The sequence below is a fragment of the Ambystoma mexicanum genome, chromosome 14, assembly GCF_040938575.1.
Source record: "Ambystoma mexicanum isolate Mex_15411 chromosome 14, UKY_AmexF1_1, whole genome shotgun sequence".
Taxonomy (NCBI): Eukaryota; Metazoa; Chordata; class Amphibia; order Caudata; family Ambystomatidae; genus Ambystoma; species Ambystoma mexicanum.
In genome coordinates this window covers 378513280-378528869 of record NC_090940.1, presented here as the reverse complement: position 1 = coordinate 378528869, position 15590 = coordinate 378513280, and the positions used below count along the sequence as shown (strand labels likewise).

Sequence of the window (15590 nt, the reverse complement as noted above, 5' to 3'; positions counted from 1 at the left end):
TGAAGTACCACTGATATTTTTGGATAACTGCTACCACATTACTAGGTGGAGAGGCGCTAAGATTAGATATCTGTTCTAGAGTTGTGATATATTTCCACTCCCCTTAAAAGTGCAAAGCCAAACTGCTTGGTCACATCCCTCTGTATGAGATCACCAGCAACCCCTGGCATGTTCTGCGTTTGTGGTGGGACCAAGCCTGATTTGCATATGGTCTTTCCCCTTTCTGAAATGTCTTGGCAGGCTGAAGAATGAGTTTGGAGGGTTGCACAGAGCAATGTCGGAGGTTAAGATAAATTCTAAACCTTCCAGCCATCACCTCTTTTTTGTTTTGTAAAATGTTATCGGGGCTCGAAAAATCATTGAAATCCTGCTAGACCTCCAGGTTGAGTAACTCGGTGCATCTGCTCGACCTAATGGAAGCACGCTTGACCTTTGAAATTACATGCGTAATTTCTGGGAAACGAGGACACATAAAAGCATGGGTCATTTTGCTGCATTTTTTTGCAGCATTTTTTTGTGGGGGCAGGCCCCCATACCACCCTCCCATGCACCCACCCTACCTCCCCACTAGCTGAAAAATCTATAAAAAATGTTTCCCAAACCCTGTCTCCTTAGAACATCCAGCTAAATATAGGCCAAAACGTCTGTTTCACTTAATGCAGTGACTGCTGTGACCAAGTGGGCGGGTCCCAATATATTTCATATGAAAAATAACACGTGACACATGAAGACATTTGCCATCAAAGCTATTGCACCTTTTCAATATTCTCAGAATCCTGGGCGGATTGGAACAAGTAGCTTATAGGATTGGTTTATGCTTATAATAAGACTGAAATGTAGGACATGAGTTAGGGCTAGGATAAAGGATCCCACCGGCAATGAACCCTCAACCAAGGCTCCAGGATAGGAGTTGAGTGTGAGGTTGTGTTAGGATTTATTAAACAAAAATGGCAAATAGTTGAGTACGTTACCTTAAAGAATATGGCTGGCAGCAAACTGATAAAGAAATATGGTAAAACGAGAAACTATGTGTGTTTATTTAAAAAGTAAATCTTTTATAGTCCGCAATGCTGCTGCTCCTCCTGCCTGGCCATCGCTGATTTGTGTTCACAAAGCACGGAAGTGGAGGGAAATGGGGCAAAAGGCTGCGGTCTACTCCTGGCTCAATATACGTTCATGAAAACTGGACGGACAAGGCCATTTATGAATATAAATAAGATCGGAATCAGCGGCCTCAACGCTGAAAGGTAAAAATAGACATCTTTTTTTAGGCTGAACAAAGGGGAGTTTGCCTGCTTTCCCCACCTAGGGAAGGGGACTCTGGGTTTTTGTGACCATAAAATAGGCAGGGGCTCCACTCCAACTGCCACTCACCTCTGATCTGTCCTGTCAGGAAGTACAAAAAAGAGCCCATATTTGCAAGGTTTGTCTCAATGTTGCATTGTTCTCATCACATCCTCAAATATCTTATTTTCACTCTATGGCACAGTACTTCTAATGGAAGCTCAGATAGACTCTGCTTAGGGTCATGTTCCCCCACAATTAACCTGTCGCAGTGGGTCCGGTGATTTGAGTCTGCGTCCATGTAACAGGGATTCTCACACTACGCCTCACTCAGGGTCTTGTAGGTGCCATCTACACTGATTCCAGCAGCTGTATAGGAAGCCTTCATCCTCCACTGCCATATGCGATGAATCTGATGCCATCACTTCTTTCCCAGGGATAGCCTCTCCCCCATGTGGCCAGGGGATGGCAGCTGCTACCTGATCCTGACCATGGGGACGGCTATACGAGACAGGACCACATGGGGCACATGACCCTCAGGGAGATAAGATGGAATCATCGGATGATGGCACATACCCCCCCCTTATGGCTTATTGTAAAAGTTCCCTCCCACTGCCCACAAAACCTGCTAAAAATCTCTTCCAGTATCATGTAGAAATAAAATCTAGCAAAGCCCAACATTTTCTTATGTATAAATACTGAGACGAGGAGGCAGATGGGAGCATTGCAGATCCACAATGCCGAGAACTACAGAACAAGCTCTAGTAGTTGCGAGCGCTTGACGGGTGCCGGGAGATTTAAAAGGCAGAACCTGAATAAACACAATGAGAGTAACCTGGGGAAGCTGCATCTGCTTGAGGCTGATCGAGGGACTGCTGAGCCGCTGTGGAATAATCTGTGGAGCCAGCCTGCTCAAGGTAGAAGCAGGAAGGCTGCAGCAACCTGTGTGCCATGCTAGGACCGTACCAGAGGAAGGCCAGTCTGGTCTGTGACTCGCCATAGGAACACATCGAGAGGCTCAAGCACCATGAGGGAGCCGCAAAGGACATTGAAGCCGGCAATTGAGGACAGTGGACCTGCAAACCTGAGGCAGAGCACAGAGATGCAGCTCCATGTTTATCTTGCGGGAGGGAGGGAGGGGAACTAAATATATATTTGTCAAACTACAAGTGTGTGTAAAATATACCACGTTGAAAGTCCTGGCAGGAGAGTATACCAGACAAACCGAAGTCTGTAAGTGTGTGTAAAGTGAAGTACGTTAAAAGCCCTTGCAAGAGAGTATACCAGGCTCAAGCTTAAGTTTGTAATTCTAGAAAATGCACCACACAAAGACAAAAGTACTGGCACAGGAATACGCCAGGTCAACCCAAGACAGCAAATGAAGTAAAATTGAAGTGGAAAAGAACTTGGCTGGGGAGTACAACAGGTATTGTGTATAGTTGGTAATTAGTCTTGGAATACAAAGTGTTTTTTGTTATGAACCAAGAAAACTCCAAGGAAGTTTTGTGAATCTTGAGAAATCTTGAACAGCAACCTGGGGAAGGGAGCCATCCCCTGGAACTGTGAACCTTATCCATTGGGAACTTGTGTTGGAATGCAATTTTATTTCTTTTGAACCTTTCAAGACCAGAGACATTACCCCTTTGCACATTCTTTTTTTTTTTTTTGAAATGTATTTATAAAGTGCCTGCAGGCATCGGGGCGCTAACATGGACACGGTGAGACTAAACATTTAAGACGAGGCAGCCTGAGTTAGCAAATTTAGAAGGATGCAAAGGCAGCTGACTGAAGAGGAGAGCCTTCAGATTTCTCCTGAAGGTTTTAAGATCTAATTCAAGCCTAAGCGCAGTTGGTAGGGCATTCCAGAAACGGCCGCCTTTGTGGGAAAGGATCTACCAAGACCCTTGGTACGTTTGGCTGACGGGCCCCGTTTCAGCCTTAAACTGGAAGAGTGAAGGGATTTCATAAGTTGGTATAGCGAAATCAGGTGATTGAAATATTCAGGTATTTTGCCATGGAGGCACCAGTGGACCAGAGTGCCTACTTTAAAGTCAGTCCATTCCCGGATGGGTAACCAGTGCAGTTTCCTTCTGTGATTCGAAATATGTGTTCTTCTATGGGTGTTATTACATTGGGCCTCATTATGGGTCTAGCGGTAACCCTGCCGGTGATACCAGCAGGTTGCCGCCGGACCGGAAAAAAATGACTGCCACTTGACTTCCTGGTAACATCGAGGTATTATAACCCGGGCAGTTGTAATTTTGTTAGTCCCCATTCCCATGGAGTCCAAAAGGACTCCATGGAAATGGGGACACAGGAACACCGGCACCATTAACAATGGTGCTGGTGCTCCCGTGAGAACGCTGCGAGCGGGTGCCGTCCCACCCGGCAAGTCTGACCCTGGCGGGTGGAACATCACCCGCCTGCAGAGTTGTACTGTGCCGGTCAGGTAACAACAGTGCTAGCAGGTTTACATACACCGTTGTTACCGGACCGGCACAGTTGTAATGAGGCCCATAGTCAGTACTCTGTTTGTTGTGGACCTGGTTGGATCCACAAATCAGCTCCGTTTTGCTGCTGTTCAAGCACAACCAGTTCTCCGACATCCAGCTGTCGATGTGTTCATAGATGTTAGACAGTGTTCTAGAGTCTGTGCCGTAATTCCCGTTAAGTTCCAGGACAATCTGGGTATCATCAGCATAATTTGTAAAAATGGCCCCCAGTTTGTTGAGAAGTGCACAGAGCAATCTGATGTAGAGATTGAAAGGCACTGGCGAGATTGACGCGCCCTGTGGCACTCCACAGCAAATCAGAGCAGAATAAGATGCTCCCCACTGTATTCTTGATTCCCGGCATGAGAGAAAGGAGTGGATCCAGGTCACGGCTTCTTTTGAACTCTGGCCTAGATCTTTTAGGCAGGTAAGAAGATGATCATGGTCAATGAGCTCAAAAGCCGGGGAGAGGTCTAAAAAGATAACATCCTGGCCTTTCCGCTGTCCATAATCTCCAGCATTTGAGTCTGCAGATCGATTCAGGCAGTTTCAGTGTTGAATGATGGTCTAAAACCAGATTGTCGATTGTGTAGAATACCATAGTACTCCACAAAGTATTGAAGCTGGGAGGTGGCACATTTGTTGAGGATTTTCAAAAGAAATTGGCAGTTGGTGATTGGTCTCAGATTGCTAGGCTCTCTGGGGTCAATATTAGGTTTCTTTGGTATTGAAGTGACTAACTCTTTTGATACTATTCGGTACATCATTTTCCCTAAATGATGCGTTAAGTAGGAGTGCCAAGAAGAGAGCAAATAGATCCTTTGGTTTCAGAATTAGTTTTTGAAGGAAGGAGATTGTGGGGACAAAGAGGTGGGGCATGATGAGGATAACCGGATGGACATATCTTGGTATACATCTGAATACCCTGATCTTCAAGGGACACCTACTAACAAACGAGGACCATAGGCAGACAAGGCGATCCTCTTCCCCCCTTCTCTGTTTAAATCCTGTTATTGTACAGTGCTATGTTTGTTTCCAGCTATGTTTGTTCTATATAAATCACCAACATACATACACACATGGATCATTGTGCTAATGCTCCGTCCATGGGAGAATAAATGTTGACTCGTCTGAATAAACCAATGGAACCAGTACATCCCCAGGCTTACTGGGGGTTCATAAAGCACAAAGAGCAGCAGGAAGCCTCAGAGGAGATCCCAAGGTAGAGGCGTTAAAACACACATGCAGCCCAAGCCAAAGTAAAATCCAAAAAAGAGTTTGACACACAGCTTTAGGCCAGCCCCCTGAGAAACCACCTAACCAAAAGCTCATGGCCTAAACAAGGAAAATAATTATATTCCCTTGATGGCAAACATAGGGGCGATGAAACAACCCTTTAAAACCCAAGACAGTCAGTAGCTGGAAGAACTACCGGTAGGAAGGTTCGAGAACCAGAGAGATCCAAGCAGGGAGGGTTGGTCACAAGAGGAAGCCCATCCTGGGAAGAGCTTCAAGTTGAAAGGCACATTCGGAGACCTGGCAGAAAACCGGCAGGCCTCGTGAGAGCTTGCCAGTGGAGAGCAATGGACCACAGAGGGTCCACTTGAAAGTGCAACCGCAAAGTGCTGCAGGGAGGAAGCCGTGATGAATGGTAAGAGAGGAGAAGCATTGACGAGTTTAACACAGAGTGATTTATTAGAGGAGGGTACATGCTTGGTGGATGGAATGAGGGTATCTTCTTGGAATTGGAACGGGTCATGGAACTGCGGTGAAACTTGGAAGATCTGAACGGAGAGGCGATTGCTTGGGAAGTGAGTTAGAGGGCAGAACAGAGGAACGACCTGACATATACAGCGAATATTAGTCGGGAGCAGGATACAAAGGGTGTCAGTCTAGAGAGAGGCTTTAGAGATACCATCTGGGAAGAAGGAAAGTGCATGGACCAAAGGAGGGGGGGGGAGGGGAGAGGGGGAATTTTATTTGAGTTGGGTCAACTCCAGATATTTACTAGCATTGTCACTCCTCCAAAGGCGTCTTTTTTATGTTGCTCAATGCAGTTTTTTACTTTTTTATTATTTTCATTGCATAAACAGAGCAAAACATCACACAACTGAATCCCTCCCCCTCACCCCAAACTTCTGCCATAGTGGCAGTAGTCCCTTTTGACCATCCCTCTCCCTTCCAGAAAATCAACCATATAGGTCCAACAGCTTGAGTCTTTGAGGGCACCACTGCTCCCTGAATTCCCCTTTTAAGTAGGCCAAAGTCTCTCCCCAGTCGGCTGAAAAGTTCCCCACGTTGTTGACCGCATATGTTGCCCACTCCATCAATACTATTTCCCACATCTTACTTAACGAGTCTTGCTCCGTCGGATTCGTAAGACTCTTCCACCTCTGTGCAATGAGCGCCATCGCAGCCAGGGTAAAGATCATGTTTGCCTTAGTTCTCCCTCTCCTCTCCACCTCCCAGTTCTTACCTTCCCAATAGGATCTCCCGGGGGTCTTGGCTGGCCCCTTCCCGAGCGCCTAATTTTGAGTCTGTGATATGTCTGCCAGAAGGGCCTAATATTGGGGAAATCCCACCAAATATGAGCCGCTGTCCCCTCTTCCCCACAGCCCCTCCAACATTCCCCCGGGGTTGCCGGGTACATTGCATGCCGGGGTGTAGTGCCAGCCATAAATGTACTTCTACCAGGCTTCCTGCAGCTGGACAGCTTTTGCCACCTTTGGAATCCTCTTCCACAGCCATACCCAGTCCTCCCTTTCAATTCTAGCCCCCAATAGCTGCTCCCACCCACTCATGTAAGCCCAGTTTGCTTTCGGGCCGGCGTTCTCCGGAAGCCTATAAAGTTCTGAGATTAATCCTCTGGACCCCTCATGCGTCGGGAGAAACCGCTCGAACTCCGTCAAATCGCGTGTAGCAGCCCTCCGTACCTCCGTTGACAGCACCCAATGTCTAATCTAGAAATATCTGTGCCGTTCTCCTTCACCCACCCCGAATTCCCACTTGCGCTCCTCAAACGTTTTCACGCTTTGATCTTGAAACATGTCCCTTATAGTCCTACACCCTCCTCTCTCCCACTTCAGGAACGCCCGAAGTATAATTTTAAAGTGATAAAGATTTTAGAGGAATTGTATTTATTATTATTTTCTTTCTTTTTAAAGGTTTAAAATTGTCAATGAGATGCATGTAATTTGATGAGTGAAAAGCTCAGTTTTGTGCTAAAACAAACAATAAATCTATATAAATAAAAATGTAAATGTTTGTTTGTTCAACATCTTAAATCTCTGAAAGTTCTTCATCGATTGCTTTGAAATTTTGACACAAAGTTGCATTTCAATAGGCACGTGTTTTTATATACATACTATACATAGATGTCACACCTGTGACAGGTAAAAACATGCTTTTTTGGAAAAACAGGGCCATCTGTTGGACATAAAATCAACACACGCTATACTAAATATTTTACTGGAAAACAGCACCATCTGTTGGATGTAAAAGCATCTTCAGATCTGCTTCATTCTCAACAGAATGAACGCGACAGGCTGACAGTGTCTGAAAGACATCAATGAGAAACAGCATATCAGCGTCAAACACGACTCTGTGCTCATCAATCACGCAATTACAATCGCCTTGCATTCCGGTACAACCCAGCTGATGATTATAGTTTGAGCCGGCATGTTCTCATCGGCACCATGATTGAAGTGTGTCCTTATTGCAAGGCTCTGAAATTTAATGGAGAAATGAAAGGAATGTGTTGCGCCGCCAGGAAAATTAAACTGCCTCAACTTGGAGAACCGCCAGAGGCATTAAAACGTTGCTTTCTGGATATACTGCTGAATCAAAGCATTTCCTATCGAACATCAGGAATTACAACTCATGCTTCCAAATGACATTGTCCGGCGCAGAAATCATAAATGCCCAATTCATGCCAACATGCGTTTGCAATCGCCATCAACAAAGCTCAAGGACAATCGTTAGAATTGTGCAGTTGAGTATATACTGCAAAAATGGAAGAGCGCACAGGCACCGAGAGTGAATCACTTTCTTAAGGAATTAATGTATGTAAATGAATGTGAAGAATATTACATATTGACTATCCCGAATCCAAGTAAACCGAAAGACATATGGGCCCGGTTTAGAATATATCTGAGTGAAATTAACTCGGACAGTGACAGCCTGACGGGGCCAACGGCTTCACCAATTCAGTAAACATTGCTTATGCTATACGGTGCCTAATACCGAAAGTTGATGTGTTCAAACAAATGCATTATATCTTGTTGTTGCAATGTCAAGTACCACAACCGTTAAATAAAGTTTAAAAAAAAGAATTGTGCAGTTGAGATCTAGACACGGATTGCTTCTCACATGGACAATTATATGTTGTGTGTTCTACAGTCGGCATATCTGCAGAGACAATGGAACAACAAAAAATATTGTATACCAACAAACATTGTGAAATTAAACTTATTAGGAATGTGTGCTTTCTCTTTTCTTTCTTTTCCATTTAACCAGACTGAGCCACAGCAACGCGTGGCCGGGGACAGCGAGTAATAGATAAATGTATGCAACACCTACAGGACAGTGGAGTAATAGATGTGCAAAGGAAAATATTGAGCTATATATCAATTAATGTCTATGTACAGTTTTAGCTGGCATGACATTCTATGTTCATACAACCACAGAGAAAAGTATGCTTGTTGTTGAACACATGAAAAGGTGTGTTAAGATGCACTGTGTATAAACTGAGCAAATGCTTGTTTTGTGTGCTTAAAATTCAGAAGACTGCAATTCATTTGGAGGATACTTTGACAGCTAAATCTATGGGCCCCAGAAGTAACATACTGGATTCCTCACCCTGCAACACCCAAGTTCACACACTACAAGGAATAAAATAAACAGTGTTGCAAAGCAATTTGCTATGTAATTTTGTAGGTTTGCTAATTAAATTGACAGTTTTGTAGTACTTCTGGTGATTTTAAATTACAAGGTTCTATGAAAACACGGCTCACCCAACATTCCTCTCTTTTCCTCCGGCCTATCTCCCCCTCATTAGTCTGTTCACTGTAAGTTCAAAGGGTCTAATAGTGGAACATTCATCAGTAATCATCTCCTCCACTCTTAAAAGTGCCAATGGGCAGTTTGGGAATGCTATCCAAGAAAAGTTATTTCCTTTTCCAATAACTGCAAACTAGAAGTAATCTGGATGATACTTTTATTGAGTAAAATAATATATTCTGTTTGGCAAAGACCAGTATGTGTGGACTTATTTTTTTTAAAAGACACTCCTGCAATTCCTTTCCTAAAAATGTAAGCCCTCTTTGCATGCTTAAAGTTCATACTTTGCCCTCTCAGCGTACTTACTTGACTTCACAGAACTGGCCCTCGACCGCTTGGTTCCTTGTTTCATCAACACATACATTTCTGTTTCACACAAGCCTCTCTTCGGGAACTCTGCCTCACATCCTCAAGTTCAAAATAATACAGTTCAGACAAAAGGGGTCTTGAGGCCCTGACCTCAAGACAGTAGTTATAGTTCATCAAGCCTCAGGGTTCCCTTCCCCAAGACTTCAAAGTTGCAACCAATGGATGATTCACTCTTTAAAAGTTCAACTTAACTCTGGGTCAACCTGGCGCACCTTCTGGTTTGCGTCACAGGCTTATTTGCAGTGCTCCTTCTTGCTAGGTTTTGCAGTGTCTCTATCTTTCACAATATAGGGCTCACTGGTTTAGGCGCAGTTGTCAACCACACGATCACCCACCACAGGTCGTGTAACCAGGGCCCGTTGGCTCTTCGGCCCATACAGGTTTCTCTGCGCTCGCCCCTGTGTGAAAAAGGCATGCTCCCTTAGGTTCTCCTTGTTGGCATCTTGGCTTTGTCACACAACTTTTGACAGTCTTTGGCCTTGCCGCACTGCATTTATTCATAAAGTTAACTTATTGGTAATTCTGTTCATGCCCACCTTTTGGTTGCACTCCTTCACACTTGCTCCTTTTCCCATAGGTTGCTTTTAAATGGGTATTTTCCTTTTACTCTTTATTGATTCTTGGTTTTGCTTATAAAGTTCATTATTATACAATAAGAGTTTAACTTTTGTATTTTCAACCAATTCGGTATTCAACCTGCTGGATTTATCACTGTTGTAAATGTTAATTCAGCTCAGCATTCAATATGCGTGCTGTAACGCTTTTAAAACTTCCATTTAGTTTGCTATTCAGTATATACAGTTTTAATGCTGGTTTTAACTTCCATTTCAGTTTGGAGTGTAATATGTATCTCGTTTCGCTTTGAAGCTTTCATTCATACGGAGCTTCATTTGTTGTAAGCAGCCCGACCGGTGCGCCCCAGTTTCCGAGTGTCTTTTCCGCAGCACTCACCGGTCTGCGACGTCTTCCTCCAGTGGCTCTTGCTGCTCCATTCAACTTCCCAGAGTGGCGCCCCGACCTCGGCAAGCCCCGCTCGCATGTCACTTTAACTTCTGCGGGCTCCAGAAACTGTTACCTCTGGGTGGACGCAGACTGCATCCTCTCTCTCTCTCTCTCTGGTGTTCGTTAGCAGCTCCAAGCTGCTCCGACTCTGCCACTGAGGCTCACACACCTCAGGAATATCTGCTGGCATCCTGGTCACACTTCAGGTCTCACCAGGGCTGCCTACACACGGAAAGGGTCCCCTGGTCTCTTCTACACAGGCCTCGCTGTTGCTGCTCTTGCTTCCCTGGTCTCCCTTTATACACCTGCAGCCCCTTGACCGGCTGCAGGTGTGGATGTCTAATTAGACTTGCCTGACCCTGATTAAGAGGACATGCCTGACCCTCGCCATACTTGGCAGACATCTGTCTTGTCTCAAAGTGGTAAAATGAAGGTGTAGTGTTCATCACTCTTGGTCTCGTCTTTCTCGTCCCAGTACTTTCAAATGTTAAATGTGAGGAAATGAGGGGAGCGGTCTTACAATACCCCATAAAGGTTGAAGGGAGGTTTAGGTTGGTCACAATTAGGAAAAGTGGGATACCATGTTTCGCTTAAGGGTACCCCACTCCCAATTTCTGAGGACCCTCCACCCAGGTGATTCTCCCACACTTCTCCACCCCCAGGGTCGGGATCCAAGAGTGATGGCCTTTCCCTGGCCACCTGAGAAGAGGATCCAGGGTGGTTTAGGAGTGAGAATACCCTCTGGTTTCTCACAATACCCAAATGCTTTTGATGGCCAACCTAGTTATATGACCAGCTGGTTGCTGTGCAACTGATGCGCAACCAATGGGCTGATCCCAAACTATGATACGGATTAGTTTGCTCCCAGAAATTGCGCACACAACCAATTTTAATTGCTTAGTTGCAGATGATTTAATGTGAATCAAACAGCCGACACGTGTTTCGAGTAAAGCTCTTCTTCCAAGGCTGAGGAAATTACCCAATTTATGTACAGTTTTGACAAACAAAAACAGCATTTAAGCATCATGCAGATCCAAAGAACATACAGTAAGCATGTGGGTGGCAACGAAAAAGCAAAATAGGTGTCACAATATTAACAAACAGTTTACACCAATTAATATGCATTGCAAGGTATAATTATATGGCATGACAAAATTAAAAATAGACATGAAAGGATATATAGACCATAGGTTGTTGGGGTGAGGCGAGCCATCAAGTCAATGTCCTATATAAAAGAAAAGAAAAAAGGAAAAAGATATATGCAAGAGAGTGAGAGATGGGAATGGCCCTGTAAGCACAAGACTCATCATACTTGTATCTGAATAATGGAAGTCGTTAATGAATTAGTTTTTACCTGAAGAGGGTTGGCACTAGAACTACTAATTTAGAAACCAAAGACAAAAAACAGAAATCAGAGTATTTATTTGAGAGAGGTTTCTTTTCTATGGTGTGGACCCCTACCATCTTCTTTGTCTTGTACCGGTCAAGGAACAGTCTCTCTTTCTCCTTGGTTATTGTTGCGTCTTCCTTTATGAGACAAAGTCTTAGGTTTCTGGATCTCTGTACTTCTCCCTCGGGATCTGGTTGATGCACCCAAGGTTTAACTCCACCCCTCTTGCGTTCCGCTACTACTGGGACGAGAAAGAGGAGTCCTGTAGCAATCTTCACTCTCTTTGTCTTCTGATATTACTGGGACGAGTATATTGGGTCCCGTAGTCAGGTTCACTCTTCTTATAATTTCTGTTACTACTGGGACAGGTTCACTCTTTTTATGCCAGCTAGTGTGCAGCCTTCGACAAAGCTACCCTCTTCCTGTGTCTCTCGCACTTCCTTTTACCTTCTTGGATTCTGGCTTGCATTTTTCCTTGGTTCTTTGTTTCGTCTCTACAGGATGGCTTCCTGGCCTCCTTTTCAGGGTTCCTTCAGGTACCGGACTGCATGCTGCAGTACCAGTTCAGAGGATTTCTCTCTCTCTCTCCTCCTCTTGGTTACAGGTATCCTTCACTTCTCTTTGTTACTTCTGTCGTCTGTACCGCTGGGGGTTCGACCACCCTAATGGCTTTGGTACAGAAAGGTCTCTCCTCTCTCTCCGTTCTCAGGTTGATGCTTCCTACGTTCAGGACACGGCCCTTCGTAGGCTCTCTGTCCACAGATGTTCCTTGGACACTCTTTTCTCCGATCTTCTCATAATTTGTGAAGCCGATATCTCTGTCTCTGCAGAACCAGTTTGAAACTCCCACGTCTCTCTCCATCTATGCCTAACTCCTCCCATTTTTATGTGGTCAGACAGAAGCGTCCCCAAGTTCCAGGAATAGTCCTTTCTTTGTGCCCAACTACATTGGGCTTCCTCGTCTCCATTTAAGGCAACTGTTCATTCTTTCCTACTCCTTGATGTTTACTCGTTTCAGTACCTTATAGACTTTCTTCAGGAAAAGTCCTGCAGTGGCACATATGAGAGGATTCTGTTGTCCTAGTTATTTCTTGTCTCTTGTATGAGATAAAAAGGGAGTTCCTTCTTGCAACGGGAGTCCTTATCCCCAAAAGGGGAATCTCTCCCTTTCAGATCCCACTTTCCGCCACCCCTTGGGGGAATATTGCATTGCGTGCTCGGCTTCCTAGTCTCACAAGAAAAGGCTCCCCTCTGGTGACCGAATCCCACGATTCATCACATATGCTATCCACTCTGCTTAGTATCTTGCTTTCTTTGCTCCCAGTGGGAAAGAGCTGGTCAATCTGGAGGTGAGGCCCAAGCTGAATCTGCCACTATTTGATGCCGGCCAACTGTGCTGCGGCAAGCCTTCACCCTGTCCTTTTGAGGAGGTTCCCCATGCTGAGTTTCCACTTAGTGTCACACCTAGACACTCCCCCTCCCCCCTTGCCCACTTACATGTGCACCTCCTGGCCCATCTATCGATCCAGGAAATAGGTTTTTCCATTAACGAACATAGGTGTATTCTCTTTTAACGGGAAGCATGAATTGCACAAAGCATGGTTCCCTTCAAATTCAATCAAGAAAAGTATCAGCACCCCAGATGGCGAATCACTGGACCTGCCTTCCTCGAAAGTGTTATTTAACCCTATATTGAAAACGATTGATTACAAGGACCGGCAAAAGCCATCTTGTCTGCCTGAAGTTGACATTTTCCTTGCCTGCCACTACATCATACTATGTACGTAGTCTCCAGCTATGACTTTCCTTTGACATTGTTAAATGTTTGATTTATGAAACTTCTGAACTCTTCCTTAACCAGGAAACGATGGGGCAATACGGTTTACGGGACACTGCCCTGTGCAACGCAGACTGCATCCAGCTGCAGAGAGCTTTTCACTGAAATTTATTTGTATACCCTTTTGATCATATCTATGTGTGTCCATTCATGCAGTTAACCTTTGCAATGTACAGAAACTCATCACACTAATGTCTTACTTCAGTGGTGTACACAAATCTTGTATTGTTGCTCATTTTATGTCTTGGGTACAAATAATTTCTTGTGATATTCAAAACATTACTACCAAATTGGTAATAATATGAGTGTTTGCTAATCAAGAACATTTTAATTAGCAAACTATTAATCCATTTTTGAAACAACGTTATGCCTTGCACTACTGTACAGAGAACTGTCTTAGTTACAGATGCCCTAACTCTGGAACTATGTTACTTACCCTATGGGAGCACTCTTACAGGAGTGAATACTTTGATCAATGAAACACATATGAAGTACACGGAGCCTCAGTTGCTGATTTGACAGAGTACTTGGAGTACTGCATTCCAAACATACTGTGCTAAATGCTTTTTTCTGCATGCAAATAAAGACAATGCAATTTGATGCACTTAGCATGCAATGCTGTGATTGCATGCTCCATGATCTAAGAGGCCCTCCATAAAGCAAAGGAATGCATGTATTTTAGGTCCAAATCCCCCCGCCGCCCAATGCTGCTCTCCGGTTTCCTATAAAAGTGTTCAGTGCTCTAAACCCGAGTGTCCACGGCCCTGCCCCCGGTATATACCAGCTGGGTAGCATATAACTGGCAGGCAATACATATAAAATGCCCACACCACAGCCAACTCAGGTGGCTTTGTCAATGCTCAATGTTTGTTTAGAGTTTGGATTTACTGAAGTCCCATCAAAATGGTCAAAATAAAGAGATAATCAGCTTATAACCGAGTGTAACTTGATTTTTGCCTTGCATTGTTGTAATCTTATTTAAACTGTGTGTTATGTTTTAGGAAGAGAAAGGGAACTTGCAAGTAAAGTTGCTGAACTAGTGGAAAACAAATGCAAAGAACTTGAAAAACTTAGCATTTACCAAAAAGAGGTGAGTAAATATAACTGGTCATTTATTTCATAAATAATTCTCTAAAATCTTGTACAACAATGTATCACATATTTCTGTTGGGGCCTTAAAATCTCTGCATGTTTGGATGTGCTCCAAGTAAAATGTACCGAAGCCTACTCGCTCTTCGAAATGGCCAAGCAGTGAAGACTATTCTTCATTAGTTACTCGGGATTATCCATCCAGCTCCTTCATACTTGAGGGAACATGTTTCAACACCTATTTTGCAATTCTTAAATTCTTCATAATTGGTTTGCCTCAGTATCCCTCTATTATTTTCCAACTTCACTGTATCTAGGGTTGCCAGTAGAGTCCATGTCACAAGGGACATCCTACTCCATTCATGAGCTTTGCTTTAACCTTGGTTTTCCTATGGTCCATTGTGTTCAATTGATGTGGCCCAACACTACAACTCCCAGCAGGCAATTGGTGGAGAAGTGAAAAACCAGTACTGGGGCATAGCTTCCCTCCTGGCATGAAGTAATCTGGCAACTCTTACTGTATCTCACTTGGGGTTTCAACACTTCAGGATTTAGATGTTCCTACCGTCCCTCTCAGGCAGGGGCAGACCGGGAAGGGGCAATTGCCCCCAGGTTGGCTGGTATGTTGCTCTCTGTGCCAGAGCTGCAAAATGTGAAATAAATCATTGAAAAAAACACAGAATCCGCCAGAATACTGTTGGCCTCAAAGGAACCAAGTGCTGCAAGTTCTGCTCGGCTTCTGTGTAGTTGGGGCGAGGCACTCGTCTTGATTTCAGCAATGTGGTTGCTGTGCCTGGGTGGAAGCCACACATAGGCCTTCTCAGTGAGTGAGGGTTAAGAATCTAAGCTGCAGGGGCATGTTCACACCATGCAGAGGCTATGCACATATTTAAATGGCCGATTCTGTGACCCTGGATGATCATGGTGGCCCCCAGCAACACCATACACCATTGGTTTGTTAGAATCCACAGCAGCCTATCATGACTTCTACTTGCCAAGGAGGTGTGTCCTCAGTTTCATACTGTAAGAATGCTTCCCCTGCGTTCTGGTGAATTTCTTGATCACTAGT

General features: G+C 44.4%; 1 protein-coding gene across 2 annotated transcripts in view; it reads left to right on the top strand.

Annotated features, from left to right (window-relative positions):
* Positions 1 to 15590, top strand: part of MIA2 (MIA SH3 domain ER export factor 2) — a 2742135-nt gene that overhangs the window by 894628 nt on the left and 1831917 nt on the right. For both annotated transcript variants that reach the window (XM_069637493.1, XM_069637494.1), the window contains exon 9: positions 14434 to 14522. In XM_069637493.1, the coding sequence (XP_069493594.1) occupies positions 14434 to 14522 (89 nt within the window). The remainder of the gene's footprint in view (positions 1 to 14433; positions 14523 to 15590) is intronic.